Genomic DNA, 14,929 nt, shown 5'->3' with positions numbered 1-14,929 from the left:
AAATAAAAAACAAACAAAATAGTTAAAAGTAGTGAGGGGATATTTGAATTATTTGTTAATAAACTAGTGTTTTCTGAGTCAGTGTCACAAAGATGAATTTGATGAACCTGACTCGCCATCTCCTCATTGGACATGCCTTTAGAGAGAAATTCATCTTTATGGACTACATAATGAAAGAGTTTTTGTTTTCGATTTGAATTATTTCGTTTTAAAATAGTAATTTAAAGCATTATATAGATATATTTATCATGTCGGTAAGCCAATTATTTGCTGAGATTCAGTTCATCATTGTGAGGCGCTCCTGCTCAAGACAATCAGAAAGCATGTTTTCCTTATTTTCCAAAAGCACAAGGTTTTGTTGATATTGTGAGTGCACACAAATAAAAGTAGACCCTTTGCAGTTCTGAATGATGTATACTCTTATCTTTATTAGCAAAAATGACAACATATTTTTAAGCTTCCACTGTTATTAAAAAAATGTAAAGTTATCGCGCTGGCGCCTCTCATGTCCTGCAAAGCGAGATTCAGCTTCCACTCTCCACACAAATGATTGGATATGCGCCTAACAGCACACATTTATCTAGGTTAAATGTTTAAATTAATACTGTGAAATGTATGAAGTGTTTTATATCTATAAATTTTATTTTAGGCAAGTTGTGATGATTTGAGAAGGCTAAATTGATCAAACATATGCTCAACTCACTGACTGCCGCTGGTCGCTTGGACATTCCTTTAAAAAACTAAAACTCGAATTTAACAAACATAAAATGTTCCAAACATATTTCTAAATTAGCTTAATAAAGAAACGAAAAGAAATATCACCACTTTGCCATTAAAATCCGAAACTTAACTATTTTAATGACTGCAACTGCAGCTGTGTAATGGGGAAGAGAGAGAGAGAAAAAAGACATGGGCTCCAGTCGGACTCGGGCTGAGAATTCTAATAAGCTGTCGGACAAGGGAAATTGCAGGGAAATTCATTCCCTCGTTTCAATTAAAAGTTCTCCCCGGCTCGGCGGGTCCCCAATCTGCCCGGGCCTATATGTACCTGCATACCCAAATGCTACGCCACTGATAAAATATATTTAATGTAGCTTCAGGCAGCTGAAAGCATGATCACATCGGCCCATTATATTTAATAATCAACATACGATATATAATAATCTTACTTTATATGAATAACACATATAAGTCAACTTTTGTTTAGAAGCATATATATTAAATACACTCTTTTTTCTTAGGTGCTTAAATGTGTAACTTTCAAAATGAAAGCCTTTATCTCATTCCAAACTCATTAGTTTTTATTCTTGTTGTGGAACACAAAAGGAGATATTAAGAAAAAATATATTTATTTAGTTATTTTGCAGTGACAGTTTTGGCAGTGACAGACTTCTGTCAAGTTCTAAAAAGTTATTATTTTTTTATGAACTGTTGAATTTTTTTTGGTCTCCATAGTTTCATCAGACTGGCTGATTATCTGATTGTGAACACCACGCACATGCTTGTAGTCAACTCAATCAGTAAGCTACTAAGTGTGTTTCAAGAGCACATCACACACACCCCTTCACTCACCCTCATCCAGAGCTGGGCAGGTGGTGAGACTAGCCTTGATCCTGATGTAAAGGTTAGTAAGCTTGTTTGGGTATGTGATTCAGGGTAATATTATTACAGTTTTTTTTTTTTTTTTAATCTGTTCGTTTCAGTCTGTATGTCTGTGATTCTTAAACTACTGTCACTTTGATTATATTTTTTAATTAAAACTAAGATATCAAACGGATAATTAAAACTGGAACCTTTTTATCATATATTTAATTTATTTTTGCCACTTTTCAAATGCATTTTGTTCCAAAGCAAGACTTTCAGTTTACAAATATGAAGATTTAACGAACAAATAATAATTATAACAATGTTAAGAAATGTAAAGAAACTTTTCATTATTTGGTGACATTTATCACTTTTTACACTAAATTAAATCAAGTTCATCACCTTCTTCACTGGCTTCATTTCCATTGTGACCAAAAGTTTTGTAAATAAATTTGATCAAAATTAATGATGGACAATGTCAGGGAAGAGCATCAAATATCAGACATGCGATGTACGGAGAAACAAAAGAGTCAAATATCAGGTAAATATAAAAGGTAAGTATCACTTGTAAACAGAATAATTTTATTGTGCTTAATTTACAAGCTTCAATTTTGTCAAATTATGCAAGTGTGTATCAATTTTGAATTTTTATTTGTAAGTTTTTTTGTTTGTTTTATTTTATTCTGTTTGTTTTAATTGTAATTAGTTCTTTAAAAAATGTAATTTCCTCCACAGAATATTACCAAACACTCAATGTGTGTGCAAGTTGAAACTTTAGAGTTCAGTGTGGTGTGTGTGTGTGTGTGTGTGTGTGCGTGTGCAAGTTCGACTACACTCGTGAGGTCCAAAATGACCACACTAATATATTGAAACCTGTAAAACACAGACTACTGTTATGTGTAGGCGTAGGGGTCGGGTTAGGTGAAAATATCATCAAACCTAAATAAACAGTGGAAGTCTTTGAGATACCCTCAGTATTATAGTTAAACAAACAAAAGTATGTGTGTGTTACAGGTCACAGGAGAGCAAAATGTCAATACTTCCCACCAGCCAATGTTTATAACTGAGCTGATGCTGGACACACACTCCTTATCATACCAGCCCTCCAATGACGACTTCCAGGTTTGTGTTTCTGCACACTATATTTGCGTCTGTTGCAAAGATTGTCTGCAGCATATCCAGTATGTGTTTATCTGCACAATGCATATGTTTATGTGTGCCATTTGTGTGTATATCAGGATTGTGTAGTAGAGATTACTGGGAGGTTTGAGAAGACAGTATTGTCTTTGGATACTCTGCTGCAAGACACCTACTTTGATGCTTTTACTCAGCCTATTATCAACAAAAAGGTTAAAAAAATAGCATTTGCTGCTTCAATACACTCTTTTATAATTTGGCCATTGCTGATGTTTTTTCCGCATGTATATGGGTGGGTTTCAGGTTGAGGAGAAGACATGTGGGGATGGCCCTAGTCTTGAGGAAATCCTGGAAGATGATGCTTATCTGCAAGACATCATCCTCAATATTAAGGTTTTTATTTTATTCTAACATGACTATGATATAAATGCAGTTAAAAATCAACAGTGTTCTCAGGTAAAGTAACTTATTTAAATATATTTCAGCCATGAAAACTCTCAAGTTCGTGTAGATAGTTGACAGTGATGTGATCGATAGTAGATTGCATGTAAATTAGCTATCAGTCTGTGCATAGACTTTCATGACCGAAATAGTCATTGTTTGTGTAAATAAGCACAATTCCAATTTTTCTTTTTAACATAAAAGATATTTATTTTATTCTCAAGTGAAAAATGCACAGCTTTAAGCTTAAAGGAATAGTTCATCCAAAAAATTTTCGTCTACCATTGAAACGATCCTCGTCTCACTCCAGGACTTCCATTCATCTTTGGGACACAAATTTGGATATTTTTATTCTCTTTTATCCATTCATTGAAAGTCCATTCATATTCTAGTCTTTTTTTTTTTTTTTTTACATAAAAACATTGATCAATGCACCAGTGTTATTTTAGTATAATTTAGATGCTTATAGTTTTTATTAATATTTTAAATTAGTTATTATTTAGATATTTTTATTTTATTTTAGGTTTTTAGGTTTAATTTTTGTAGTTTTAGTAATTTTGTTGTGTCTTTGTCATTTTTATTAGTTTTTTTAAATGTCTATATAGTTTTTATTCATTTTTATTTCAGTTTTGGTTTGTTATTTTAGTTTGGTTAAACTAAATGAAAATGTTAAATGTTGCCTTGACAGCTGTCTAAAATAAAATGCATTTTCTAGTTTTAGTTAATTATAAACCTACAATGCACATGCATAGAGTACATCAAATATGGTAAACAGAAGCTCAACCGTGCTTGCTTGATGCACAAAAACAAACCAAGAAAGCACAATTGTGCTTCCGTGTTTACCGCAAGCTTAAAAAAATGTTTTCATATATGTCTCTAATTGTGAAAATGTTTCATGTTTCTTCCCCTGTCAGAAATCTATTCAGTTTGCATTCAATACCGCTAATGTGTATGCTCATACATTTGAGCCGTTCAGACTGTTTTACAAAGAAAATGAAGACCTGGATCTGGAGGCTCTCAAAGAGCAAGACCATGGTACATCATCTTTATCATAACCATCATAATCTATGTGAAAAGCGTGATTGTCACACACTTCTTATGTTGTGTATGTGTGTCTGATGCAGAGGTTGCGTTTTTTGGGAACAGTCTGGATAAATATCATCGAGAGCATAAAGAGGCTTTAGCCATCAAACAGAAAAGACCCTTGGGAATTCTGCTGGTGGATACTACACATCTGAAGCAGAAACTAATACCATCCCCTCTACGTTGCATAGAGGTTACAAACTGACAGAAACACACAAATACAAAATGATTTCTTCTGTAATATTTGCATTGTGACTGTGTGGTAGATGGTGGACACCATTTATCCCAACACAGCCTGCAATAAGGGACAAATAAATACACAGATACATAACCCACCTCATTCTGAACCCTTTTCCAGGTGATTAATGACATCCTACCTCGGCTGGCAAAGAAAAAAATGGATGACATCATTGCAGAGGCTCAGGATGCCCAGTTCAAACTGGACTTTGTTCCAACTGTAACCAGCGAATATGTCAACTCCCTCAACTTCCTAGAGGAAATTCAGAAGAGGGTAAGAATCAGAAGAAACCATGACCCATCAAGCAGAAGTCTGAGTATCAGGCTGTTTGCTCAGATGTATTAATCTCATCTTTTCATCTTTTTCTGATAGATTGTTGTGCTGGAAAAGGAGACTGAGACTGTCTGTGACATGTACAAGTTGATTGAGTGTTACTCTGTCCCCACTCCTCCTGAGGATATTGCCGTCTTTGCCACATTGTCTCCTTGTATAACTGCCGTTAGGATCACCATAGACAAGGCGGTGGGGGAGCGGCACTCTTATGTGGACAAATTTTGCCAACACCTCCAGCAAGACATCAACCAACTAAACAAGAAAGTGCTGGAAGTGAAAGAGCAAGCAGAGGTGAAAGAAAGAAGAGAGAAAGAAATAGCGATACTATATTAGAATAATGTGCTAACGTTGTTATGGTATTTTTATTTTGTATATTTTTATTTTATACTGTTCAAAAGTGTCAGCAGATTTTTTTTTTGAAAGAAATATATACTTTTATTCAGCAAGGATGCATTAAATGTGACAGTAAAGACATACTTTTGTTACAAAAGATTTATATTTTAAATAAATCTGTTGAACTTTATTATTAAGCAGCAGTTTTCAACATTGATAATAATGAGAAATGTTTCTTGAGCACCAAATCAGCATATTACAATGATGAAGGATCGTGTGACACTTTTAAATATATTTAAATAGAAAACAGTTATTTTCAATTGCAATAATATTTACTGTTTTACTGATTTTTAAAATCAAATAAATACTTGATAAGCATTAAATGAATCTCACTGACCCCAATTTTTGGAACTGTACTACTGTATACCCAGTACTTTAAGTTTTTGTACTTATCTGAAATGTGAATTACTGCTGAATAACATACTCATGTCTACATTTGTGTCATTTTGATTTTGTCTCTACAGAACAGTCAGCTCCTTGACATCGATGCAGATCGCTCTAACATACGCCGACTGCTGGGAGATACTCAGATCTCTATTGATGAGCTGCAGACTCAAGCCTTCAAATATAAAACCTACCAGAAGAACTTTAAAGTCAGTGTGTCTATTTGTCCACTAGAGGGCGCTTGTTCTCTATTTATTTTTATGTTTTCACCTTGTCTGACTGGCCATCACAAGTTATACATATTTTTAACCTGTGTCTTTTTTTTTTTTTTTTCAGGTGGAGGTGACTAAATATGAAGCTCTAGAGGAACTGACCGCTGAAGTGAAGCTGAAACAGTTACTGTGGGACTCTCTGGAAGAATGGGAAAATCTAGAGAACAGCTGGTTGCAGGTAATCTTTTATACTTCTGAAGCATTTGAATTTTTCATTTTCACTTAAATCCACTTAATGGAGAAACACCATAACTCTTTAGATTTAAACTGCAAATTGAAGTGTAGTATAATTTACAACAACTGTACTTCAATTATTTTTGTTTAGAGATGATGTAAATTAATATGATAGTGATGGGAGAAACAATTCTCTTTGAAACTTTGAATTCATTGAACCAATTGTTAAGTATAAACATCAATTATTCACTTATTTTAAAGTGCTCAAAACGCCACATTCTAGTAATGTCTGTTGTGTCTGTATAATATGTTATTTTATTATTTTACAGGGATTGTTTTGTTTGTTTTATGGAGAGCTTGGTTAAACAGGCCAGCTCACTAAAACTCTTCTTTGTATTATACAAATGTGTCATTAAAAATGTCAACAATTTATAAATCTGATCTGAGATTAGATAAAAACAATGTAGGCACTGGTTCGGGGTTCACAAAGATCATCGCCCCACCTAGCAGCAAACCATTGAAATTTTTCAACCATTGAATCACATTACTTTGGCTGTTTGATACAAAACAAATAATTCACAAAGGTTTTGAAGCTGATTTGAAAGTGCACATCACTATAATATTTTATTTATTGATTTATCTAATTTTAAACTGTATAGTATATTCTTGAGGGTGATTGCAATCACTTAAAATTCTCCAAACCCAAAGGTTGAAGTCCAGTTCCAAAGTACTGAGGAGTAGGGATACAGCAACTTAAGAGTTACTGAGATAAAATCTTATGGTTGTCTTAATTACGGCCTTAAATTAGACACTTTATGCTAGATAGCTTCAGGTGAAGTATCCTTGCAAATGGTGCACTGGAAGGCATTTTGAATGAAAGTGTCTTTTAAATGTCAAATGGTCAATTATCTCTTTAATGCAGAATAAGTTTGATGAGCTGGACCCAGAATTGCTGAGCAGGCAGGTGAACAAGTTTGCCAAATATGTCAGCCAGCTGGAGAAAGGACTGCCAAAAAACAATGTGGTGCCCTGCCTCAAAGAGAATGTGGAGAGCATGCGAGAAAAGGTGGGTGAGGTTGGCACTAATGCTAGTTGTGTCATTGCTCTTCAACAGTTTCCTTGTTTGAAGTCAACTGCTGTATTTTGCATTTGGACTGTGGAAAAATGTTTAAACCCCATGACAAAGTGTAGTATTAGGAGTACACTTTTAGGAGTACACTACAGGGTACAACGGGGCTAAAGGCGCCCCGGGGTAAAAGGTAGGGATGGGTGGATCGATCCTTAAGTATTGATACTTTCGATAATGACGTTGTATCGAAAGGATCGATCATCACATAAAAATATAGATTCTAGTGAATTTTTTAACCATTAATTGTATTTATTTATCAAGAAATTCGGTGCATAAAATAAGCTTCTAAGTGAAAAAATAGACTATATTAGCGAATTATTGTGTTGGATAGAACCATTTCTCCTGCTCATCGGAACACATGCAAATGCTGAAAGACAGAACCAATCAATCACAGACAGCGTTCGCTGCTGACGCATGGCTCACAGTGCTTGTTCAAATAGGGCTGCATTTTTCCAAAAGCATCAAAAGTAGATCTTAAGAAACCATTGCCACGTTATTACATTACATTATATAACATTGTTACTATATATAAAATTAATTCTGAAAAATGCCTCACTGTTTCCAAACAGATATGAAGCAGCAGAAATGTTTCTTGAGAAGCAAATTATTATACTATATTTTAAATTATATTAGAATTATTTCTGAAAGAGCACGTGACACTGAAGCTTTGATCACAGATGCATTTTAAAATATATTAAAATAGAAAAGAGTTATTTTTAATTGTTATATTTCACAATATTGTTGTTTTTGTTCAAATAAGTGAAGTGACATGTGGCCAAGTATGGTGACCCATACTCAGAATTTGTGCTCTGCATTTAACCCGTCCAAAGTGCACACACACAGCAGTGGGCAGCCATTTATGCTGCGGCGCCCAGGGAGCAGTTGGGGGTTTGGTGCCTTGTGGTATCAAGGGTGGAAAGAATGCTGTACATTCACTCCCCCCACCTTCAATTTCTGCCTGCCCGAGATTCAAACTCGCAACCTTTGGATTTCGTGTCCGACTCTCTAACCATTAGGCCATGACTTCCCCACAAACAGCTTTGAAAAACATTACATGTAATAATACATGTAATATTTATTTTAAATAGGCTAGTTTGTGCAAGTAAATTTATTTACACTGGTTGTTAAAAGTTCAAATGGATTGTGTTATGTTCTGTAATTGCTGTTAATAAATCTGTCAGAAAAAATATGCTAAAGTTTCACCTTTAGGAGTACAACAGCCTGGCAGCCTTTTACAAAAATTAACTATGGTTTTATTACAGTAACCAGTTTGCCACAGTATTTGTAGTAAAACTGCAGTAACCACAAATTTACCATGGCAATAATAATAAAAATAATAATAATAATACATTTTAGTACTTATGTAACACCATGTTTATTTTTTCATGAAGTACCCTCAAAGGTGCACCTTTGTAACTTATCTACCCTTAAAGCATGTATACTTGTATGGTATATGCTCCCTTTTAGGAGTATAGGTGCACCTTTGAGGTTACTGCCCCAGTAAAGGGCTAAAATACAATTATATATTTTATTTCTGACAGTGTAAACAAAAAAAGGCCTATGAATGTTAAAAACATGGCTTTAAAATCTAATATTAAGTGAGTATAATTACTGATTATATTCTTTTAATAATTTAAAAGATCAGTTTAGAGGTATCGGTATCGATATCGACAATACTGGGCTTGAAAATATCGGTATCGGATCGAAAATAAAATAAGAGGTATTGTCCATCCCTAGTAAAAGGTGCCTTTGATATTATTTTCATCTAAACCACTAGATGGCACAAAAACATGGCTTAGCACTTTCCAAAACATCCGCTTTTCAAGATGCACTTGTATATCTGTCTGATTCTTGACACGATCATGCGCAGAAGCGCAAAGTTGATTCTGTGCTTACTTGATCTAATATTTTATGTTTTTTAAAATGTTGTAGATTTAAGTATCAAGTGAGAATCACTAAAATTAATGCATAGATTTTGAGACAAAGGTCGTCTTTATGATTTTCAGTTTTGTTTAAGATAATTAAAGCAACAGTTTTTAAATAATGAAAGAATATGTAAAAGTATGGTATTTGGGGTAAAAAGCGCCCCTGCTATTGGGGCTAAAGGCGCACAGTAATTAACATGATAATTAATAGAAGGCTGACCTTTCCATTTGTTGACATGACATGGTTAGATTCAGATGGTAAATATCATATATTATGTTATATATATATATATATATAGGTGTCCATATTAGAGATAATCACCATGTTTAGAATGAAACCATCATATTTAAAAACATGATATTAATCATATCATATAATAAAATATAATTTGTTGTTACTACTGTAAATATATATTCAATTATTATTGGATCTCCATCAATGCTTTCAGAATCTTTACTCTTTTAAATGATTTTGTTTCTGTATTTTAAAATGACTATATTTATTGAACAAAAATTAATTATTTTGTTTTTCAAAATAAGCTGAAAATAGTACAAACTTTGCTAAAGTGATTGTTTTGAACGAGTATTAACTTAGACATTATTTTAAAAAAAATTATTTTAGCTGAAGTATTTGTATTAATACCGTGGGCCTTTTACCCTGTGTGTGGGGTAAAAGGCCCCCCTTGCCCCCTCATACATTTATAAGATTTTTAAACAAAATACACAACTTGAATGATTTATTTTCACACAAAATATGTTGCTCCATTAATGTTCAATACAACGTATATATTGTTTCTGCAATTATACATTTTAGGCGCAATGAATAGCACATTTTTTCTTAAGGTGTACCCTACCGTTTAAAACTTCAATTCATTTATTTACTATATTTTGAATTGTAATTTATTTCTGTGATGGCAGAGCCAAATATTTAAAGCCATTACTCTAGTCTTCAGTGTGACATGATCCCTCAGAAATCATTCTGGTTTGGTGCTGAAGTGACATTTCTTATTATCAAATGTGAGTGATTTTTAAGGATTCTTTGATGAGTGTAAAGTTCTAAAGAAAATCATTTATTTTTAAATAGAAAACATCTATAACATTATAAATGTCTTTAATGTCACTTTTGATGATTGTACCTGCATATTTAATAATTTAATATTCTGTGTTTGTGTAGCTGCCAGTCATCACAGACCTGCGTAACCCATGTCTGAAAGCTCGTCACTGGGAGATGCTGGAGGACATTGTGGATTCCAGCCTACTGGAAGAGCCACTGACTCTCGCTTACCTGCAAGAACTCAACATCTTCCACTTTGGACCACAAATACAGGAGGTGAGAGAAACACAGAGGCTCTCAGTATCCAAGGATGTACTTACCTAGACAGCATTTCTGGGCATCATAGACACAGTCCACATTTTCAACTTGCTGTCTGTGTAGGCAGCTCACTAGGTTTTGAGGTGCAACCTGACAAGATAGAGCAAATCAGAGCATAGGTGCTGAGAATTCTTCTTTTAACTCTATAAATCCTCTCAAACTCTCAGGTGTCAGCACAAGCCTCAGGAGAAGCATCTCTGGAGAACATTTTGAGAAAGGTGACATCTATGTTTATCATTCTCATTTAATAACGTTTATACATGTCTTTATATTCAACTTCACACACTCATACTATTGACAGATTGAAGAATCTTGGAAGACGACAGAGTTTGTGGTTCTGCCCCATCGGGACTCCAAGGATGTGTTTATCCTTGGGGGAACTGATGATATTCAGGTAAGAGTGTGTCAGAACCATTGTTCACAGTATTAGAGAGTTTCCGATTGTTAAACTGTAAGATTCATGCATAATCATAATTATATTCCAACCCTAACCTTGCCTAGGGGTGTGTGATATCACGATTTTTGATCGACGATTAAAATGTCTTCACAATCTGCTTTTGAAGAAATATGTTAGTATCATGCTACAGCACACATTCTATCATTTGCAGTTCTGGCGCTTCCATCTCAATATACTGTACAGGCCAATTCACACCACACAGACAAATGCCAACAAACACGTCAGTGTTTGTTATGCCGGTTAAACATTTCATTCGCTTGCTGAAGCACATGCACACTAAAAAGCCTGTCAAACAGTTATCTTTCGCGTCTAATTGTGCTAATACTGTCAAAAACACACAAGGTTTACATATAAATACAGCTGATTATGTCTAAAATGAAAGTAAACATTTGACAGAAATGAATGCGTGCCTGTATATTATGGTGCATTCACGCCATGTAGTAATTACCGTAATTTCGTGATGACAACACGTGACGTTCAATTTGGTGCTGTTCAAGTCCTCTGACTGGGGATTATCCGTTTCTATAGCGACAGTCAACAAAATGAACCTGCAACTGTGTGAAAGAATGTTACTGGCAGATGTAAAACACATATTACATTTGTATGCTACTGTGAAATATTGTAGAACACGGAAACCGTGTCAAGTAAAAATAATTACTAACTGTTTTTTGTGGTTGTTGTTATTGTTGTTTTTATTAATGACGGCGATAAATGTGTTATTGCTAACCTAAACAAACAAGAACAAAATAATAACAGTATGAACACTTACATAATATGTTTTATATTATAGTATCTATATATGTATCTATTTCCCTTTTTAGAGCAGTAATAGCTTTCTTTGAAAGCGCTGCCATTTTTCTCTGGTTCCGCGTGAGGTGCAGCAGTCACATGGTACAAGCCGTAGGTCTCAGAAAACTCCCAGTTCACAAGTTGTAATTACAAGTTCTACGAGGACGTGAACGTTTTTTACAAGTTGGTATCTAGTAATTACGATAATTACGATATGGCGTGAACGCATGCGTGCAGCTCTTAAAGCTATAGTATTAAACATACTACTATTGCATTAAAGGGATAGTTCCGCCAAAAATAAAAATTCTGTCATTGTTTACTCACTCTCATTGTCAGACTCATGGACTTTTGTTGTGTTTTCTTCCCTCGTGTGCCCGTGACCTAGTTTTCCCTCGTGTCTGATTGTGTCATTCTGTTCACCTGTGTTTTATTAATTAGCCTTATTTGCTCACCTACTTAAGTTCATGTCTATTCATTCTCTCTTTGTCTGGTATTGTGAATGTTGTCCCTATGTGTGTCTCCTGCCTGCCTTCTGTGAATTACCCTTCTGTGGATTTATTAAGGACTATTTGGCTTGATCTTCATCTTTGTGCGTGTTTTATAGACCACGTTACATGACGCTCATATTGTCCAAGATCTGTATTAATTTCTTTCTTGTGCGGAACACAGAAGAAATTTTGAAGAATGTGGGTAACCAAACATTTCCGGTGCCCACTGACATTGATAGTTGGGAAAAAATACTATGGAAGTCACTGGGGACCAGCAACTGTTTGGTTACCCACATTCTTCAAAATAACTTTTATCTTCAACAGAAGAAAGAAGCTCATTCAGGTTTAAAACAACTTGAGAGTGAGTAAATGATTGCAGAATAATTTTCATTTTTTGGCTGAACTCTTCCTTTAATGTTAATAAAACAACAAAACACAAAGTTAATAAAACTCATTTACTGCTCTTGACTGAAGAACTTTAATACAGTTGCTTTAATAAGAATCAGCGTGTAATTTATACAGTGAAGTGTATACAGGTGCTTTATTTTTATATTTTGTTAATTCAATTTCTTTAATCCTACTGCTAAATACACCTATACCTGAAAAATAAAGCATTGTTTGTTTTATTTGCACATTATTTGTATTTGTAATGTGTATCTTTGTTCTTATATTTTAATGACAAAGATTAAATAATGACAGATTGTCTCTCTAAATAATGGCTTGAATGTCTTTGCCATTCTTTATTTTATATTTTGTTACCTTGTAAGGCTTTGTTTTTAAAGTAGGGGAATCAGGTTGGCTGTACAACTTAGTAAAACCAACATAACAATGAATTGTGCTAAAATCGTGATTTTTGTGATTTTTCTAAAAAAAAAAAAAAGAAAAAAAAAATTAATGATATTTCTGCCATATCGCCCACCCCTAACCTTGCCTGAGTTTAATACAGAAGAGATGTCTTCTCGTTTATGAATATTTGTATTCTGTCTATGTGAATGTAAAACTTCTAGGTGCTTCTCGATGACAGTATAGTCAATGTGGCCACAGTTGCATCATCCCGTTACGCAGGCCCCATCAAGGCCAGAGTGGACAAGTGGCAGAGACAGCTTTCTCTCTTCAGCCAGACCTTGGTAATCACACCAGAGTGGTGATCACCAAAAACAAAACCAAAGCCAGATCATTTTTGGTTTTAGTTTTAGTTTTTGGATTTTTTTTTTTTGGCTTGAGTGATAATCTTCTAAAACAAACCCTTTTTTAACATTTTTTTTTTTACGTCAGATATTAGTCTTTCTCTGATTTGTTTCTGCTGTGTTCCTAGGATGAGTGGTCGGCATGTCAGAGAAGCTGGCTTTATCTTGAGAGTATTTTCAGTGCTCCTGACATCCAGAGGCAGTTGCCTGCTGAGTCTAAGATGTTCCTTCAAGTGGACAAGTCCTGGAAAGAGATCATGAGGAAGGTCAACCGCCTGCCTAATGCCCTGCGTGCTGCCACACAAACAGGTCTGACAGGATGTAGCTCAGGAAACATCTTAAAACATTAGATGAACTCAGAACATTAGATGAAAACATATACTTTTAAAAATAAAATTCTTTTTCAGTGTCAAAAGAGTTTTTATCTGCAAATTAGTGCATGAAAAATGAAAACTGTTGGTTAAATGCAACAATGAATTCAATAACGTAAATTATAAATGACTTTCACCAGTGTTGCCCTCTAATCTGTCTCCTCAGGGCTTCTGGATATTTTCCAAAATAATAACGCACTCCTGGAGAGGATACAGAAATGCCTGGAGGCTTACCTGGAGTCCAAGAGAGTTATCTTCCCAAGGTGCCTACGCACACGCACATACTCACAGCAGTTTCTCATCAGAATGCTGATTTCTTTTGATGCTGTGCCATGACTTAACTCACTTTTCTGGGTGGCTTAGGTTCTACTTCTTGTCTAATGATGAACTGTTGGAGATTTTGGCTCAGACGCGGAACCCTCAGGCTGTACAGCCTCATCTGAGGAAGTGTTTTGATGCAATATCCCAGCTGGAGTTCGGCCTTCTTACCCCTGGAGAGGGAGAGACTGGTGAAAAAATACAGTACACCAATGATATCTTAGCCATGGTATCACCTGAGGGAGAAAAGGTGAATTCTTTTTCTTTTCTTTTCTTTTCTTTTCTTTTCTTTTCTTTTCTTTTCTTTTCGTGTAAAGCAAATTCAATACAAATAGGTTCAGTGTATCTTTTGGCTAATTTGTTTTCTTATTTTTGTCTTCAAAATTAAAAATATATAAGCAATTCATTTATCACATTGTCAACCCTTTTCATGGTATTTTATAGTATTTTATTTGCACATGTGGGTGGCACTGAACCACTCTGTCTTCTGTACAGCATTAATTCATAAAGAGTCGATACGACTCTGCCAGTGTCTTTACACTTGTTATAAATATGTTAAAGTTGCAAACCACCACTTACTGTTATTGCTACACATACCATTATGAAGCAGTAATTAGTGCTGCTGCAACTTGCAAGGCTTTGCCTAATGTAGGACACATGAGAGATGCTGACACAGTTTGGTGTATTTTTTTAATATATGATAACGTTAAGTAGTGTTTTCATTTCCCATTGATAAATGCAATGAAAATAGGTCTGTCATTTTGGATAAAAGTGAAATGTTTGGGTATTACTGTACACAGAAATAAGCCATCTTTTCCTTTCTTATTATTTCTTTCCAAATACACAGACGTTAT

General features: G+C 34.5%; 1 protein-coding gene across 2 annotated transcripts in view; it reads left to right on the top strand.

Annotated features, from left to right (window-relative positions):
• Positions 1–14,929, top strand: part of dnah6 (dynein, axonemal, heavy chain 6) — a 91,941-nt gene that overhangs the window by 5,859 nt on the left and 71,153 nt on the right. For both annotated transcript variants that reach the window (XM_058775961.1, XM_058775950.1), the window contains exons 9-26: positions 1,456–1,624; positions 2,599–2,706; positions 2,823–2,933; positions 3,025–3,114; positions 4,077–4,197; positions 4,287–4,438; positions 4,604–4,756; positions 4,856–5,107; positions 5,674–5,802; positions 5,930–6,043; positions 6,962–7,105; positions 10,268–10,423; positions 10,633–10,683; positions 10,767–10,859; positions 13,207–13,326; positions 13,515–13,695; positions 13,924–14,020; positions 14,121–14,325. In XM_058775961.1, coding sequence (XP_058631944.1) covers positions 1,456–1,624; positions 2,599–2,706; positions 2,823–2,933; positions 3,025–3,114; positions 4,077–4,197; positions 4,287–4,438; positions 4,604–4,756; positions 4,856–5,107; positions 5,674–5,802; positions 5,930–6,043; positions 6,962–7,105; positions 10,268–10,423; positions 10,633–10,683; positions 10,767–10,859; positions 13,207–13,326; positions 13,515–13,695; positions 13,924–14,020; positions 14,121–14,325 — 2,446 coding nt within the window. The remainder of the gene's footprint in view (positions 1–1,455; positions 1,625–2,598; positions 2,707–2,822; positions 2,934–3,024; positions 3,115–4,076; positions 4,198–4,286; positions 4,439–4,603; positions 4,757–4,855; positions 5,108–5,673; positions 5,803–5,929; positions 6,044–6,961; positions 7,106–10,267; positions 10,424–10,632; positions 10,684–10,766; positions 10,860–13,206; positions 13,327–13,514; positions 13,696–13,923; positions 14,021–14,120; positions 14,326–14,929) is intronic.

This window comes from Onychostoma macrolepis, chromosome 01, assembly GCF_012432095.1.
Source record: "Onychostoma macrolepis isolate SWU-2019 chromosome 01, ASM1243209v1, whole genome shotgun sequence".
NCBI classification, from domain to species: Eukaryota; Metazoa; Chordata; class Actinopteri; order Cypriniformes; family Cyprinidae; genus Onychostoma; species Onychostoma macrolepis.
Note: the sequence above shows the minus strand (reverse complement) of the source record. Positions and strands in the feature narration are given on the sequence as shown.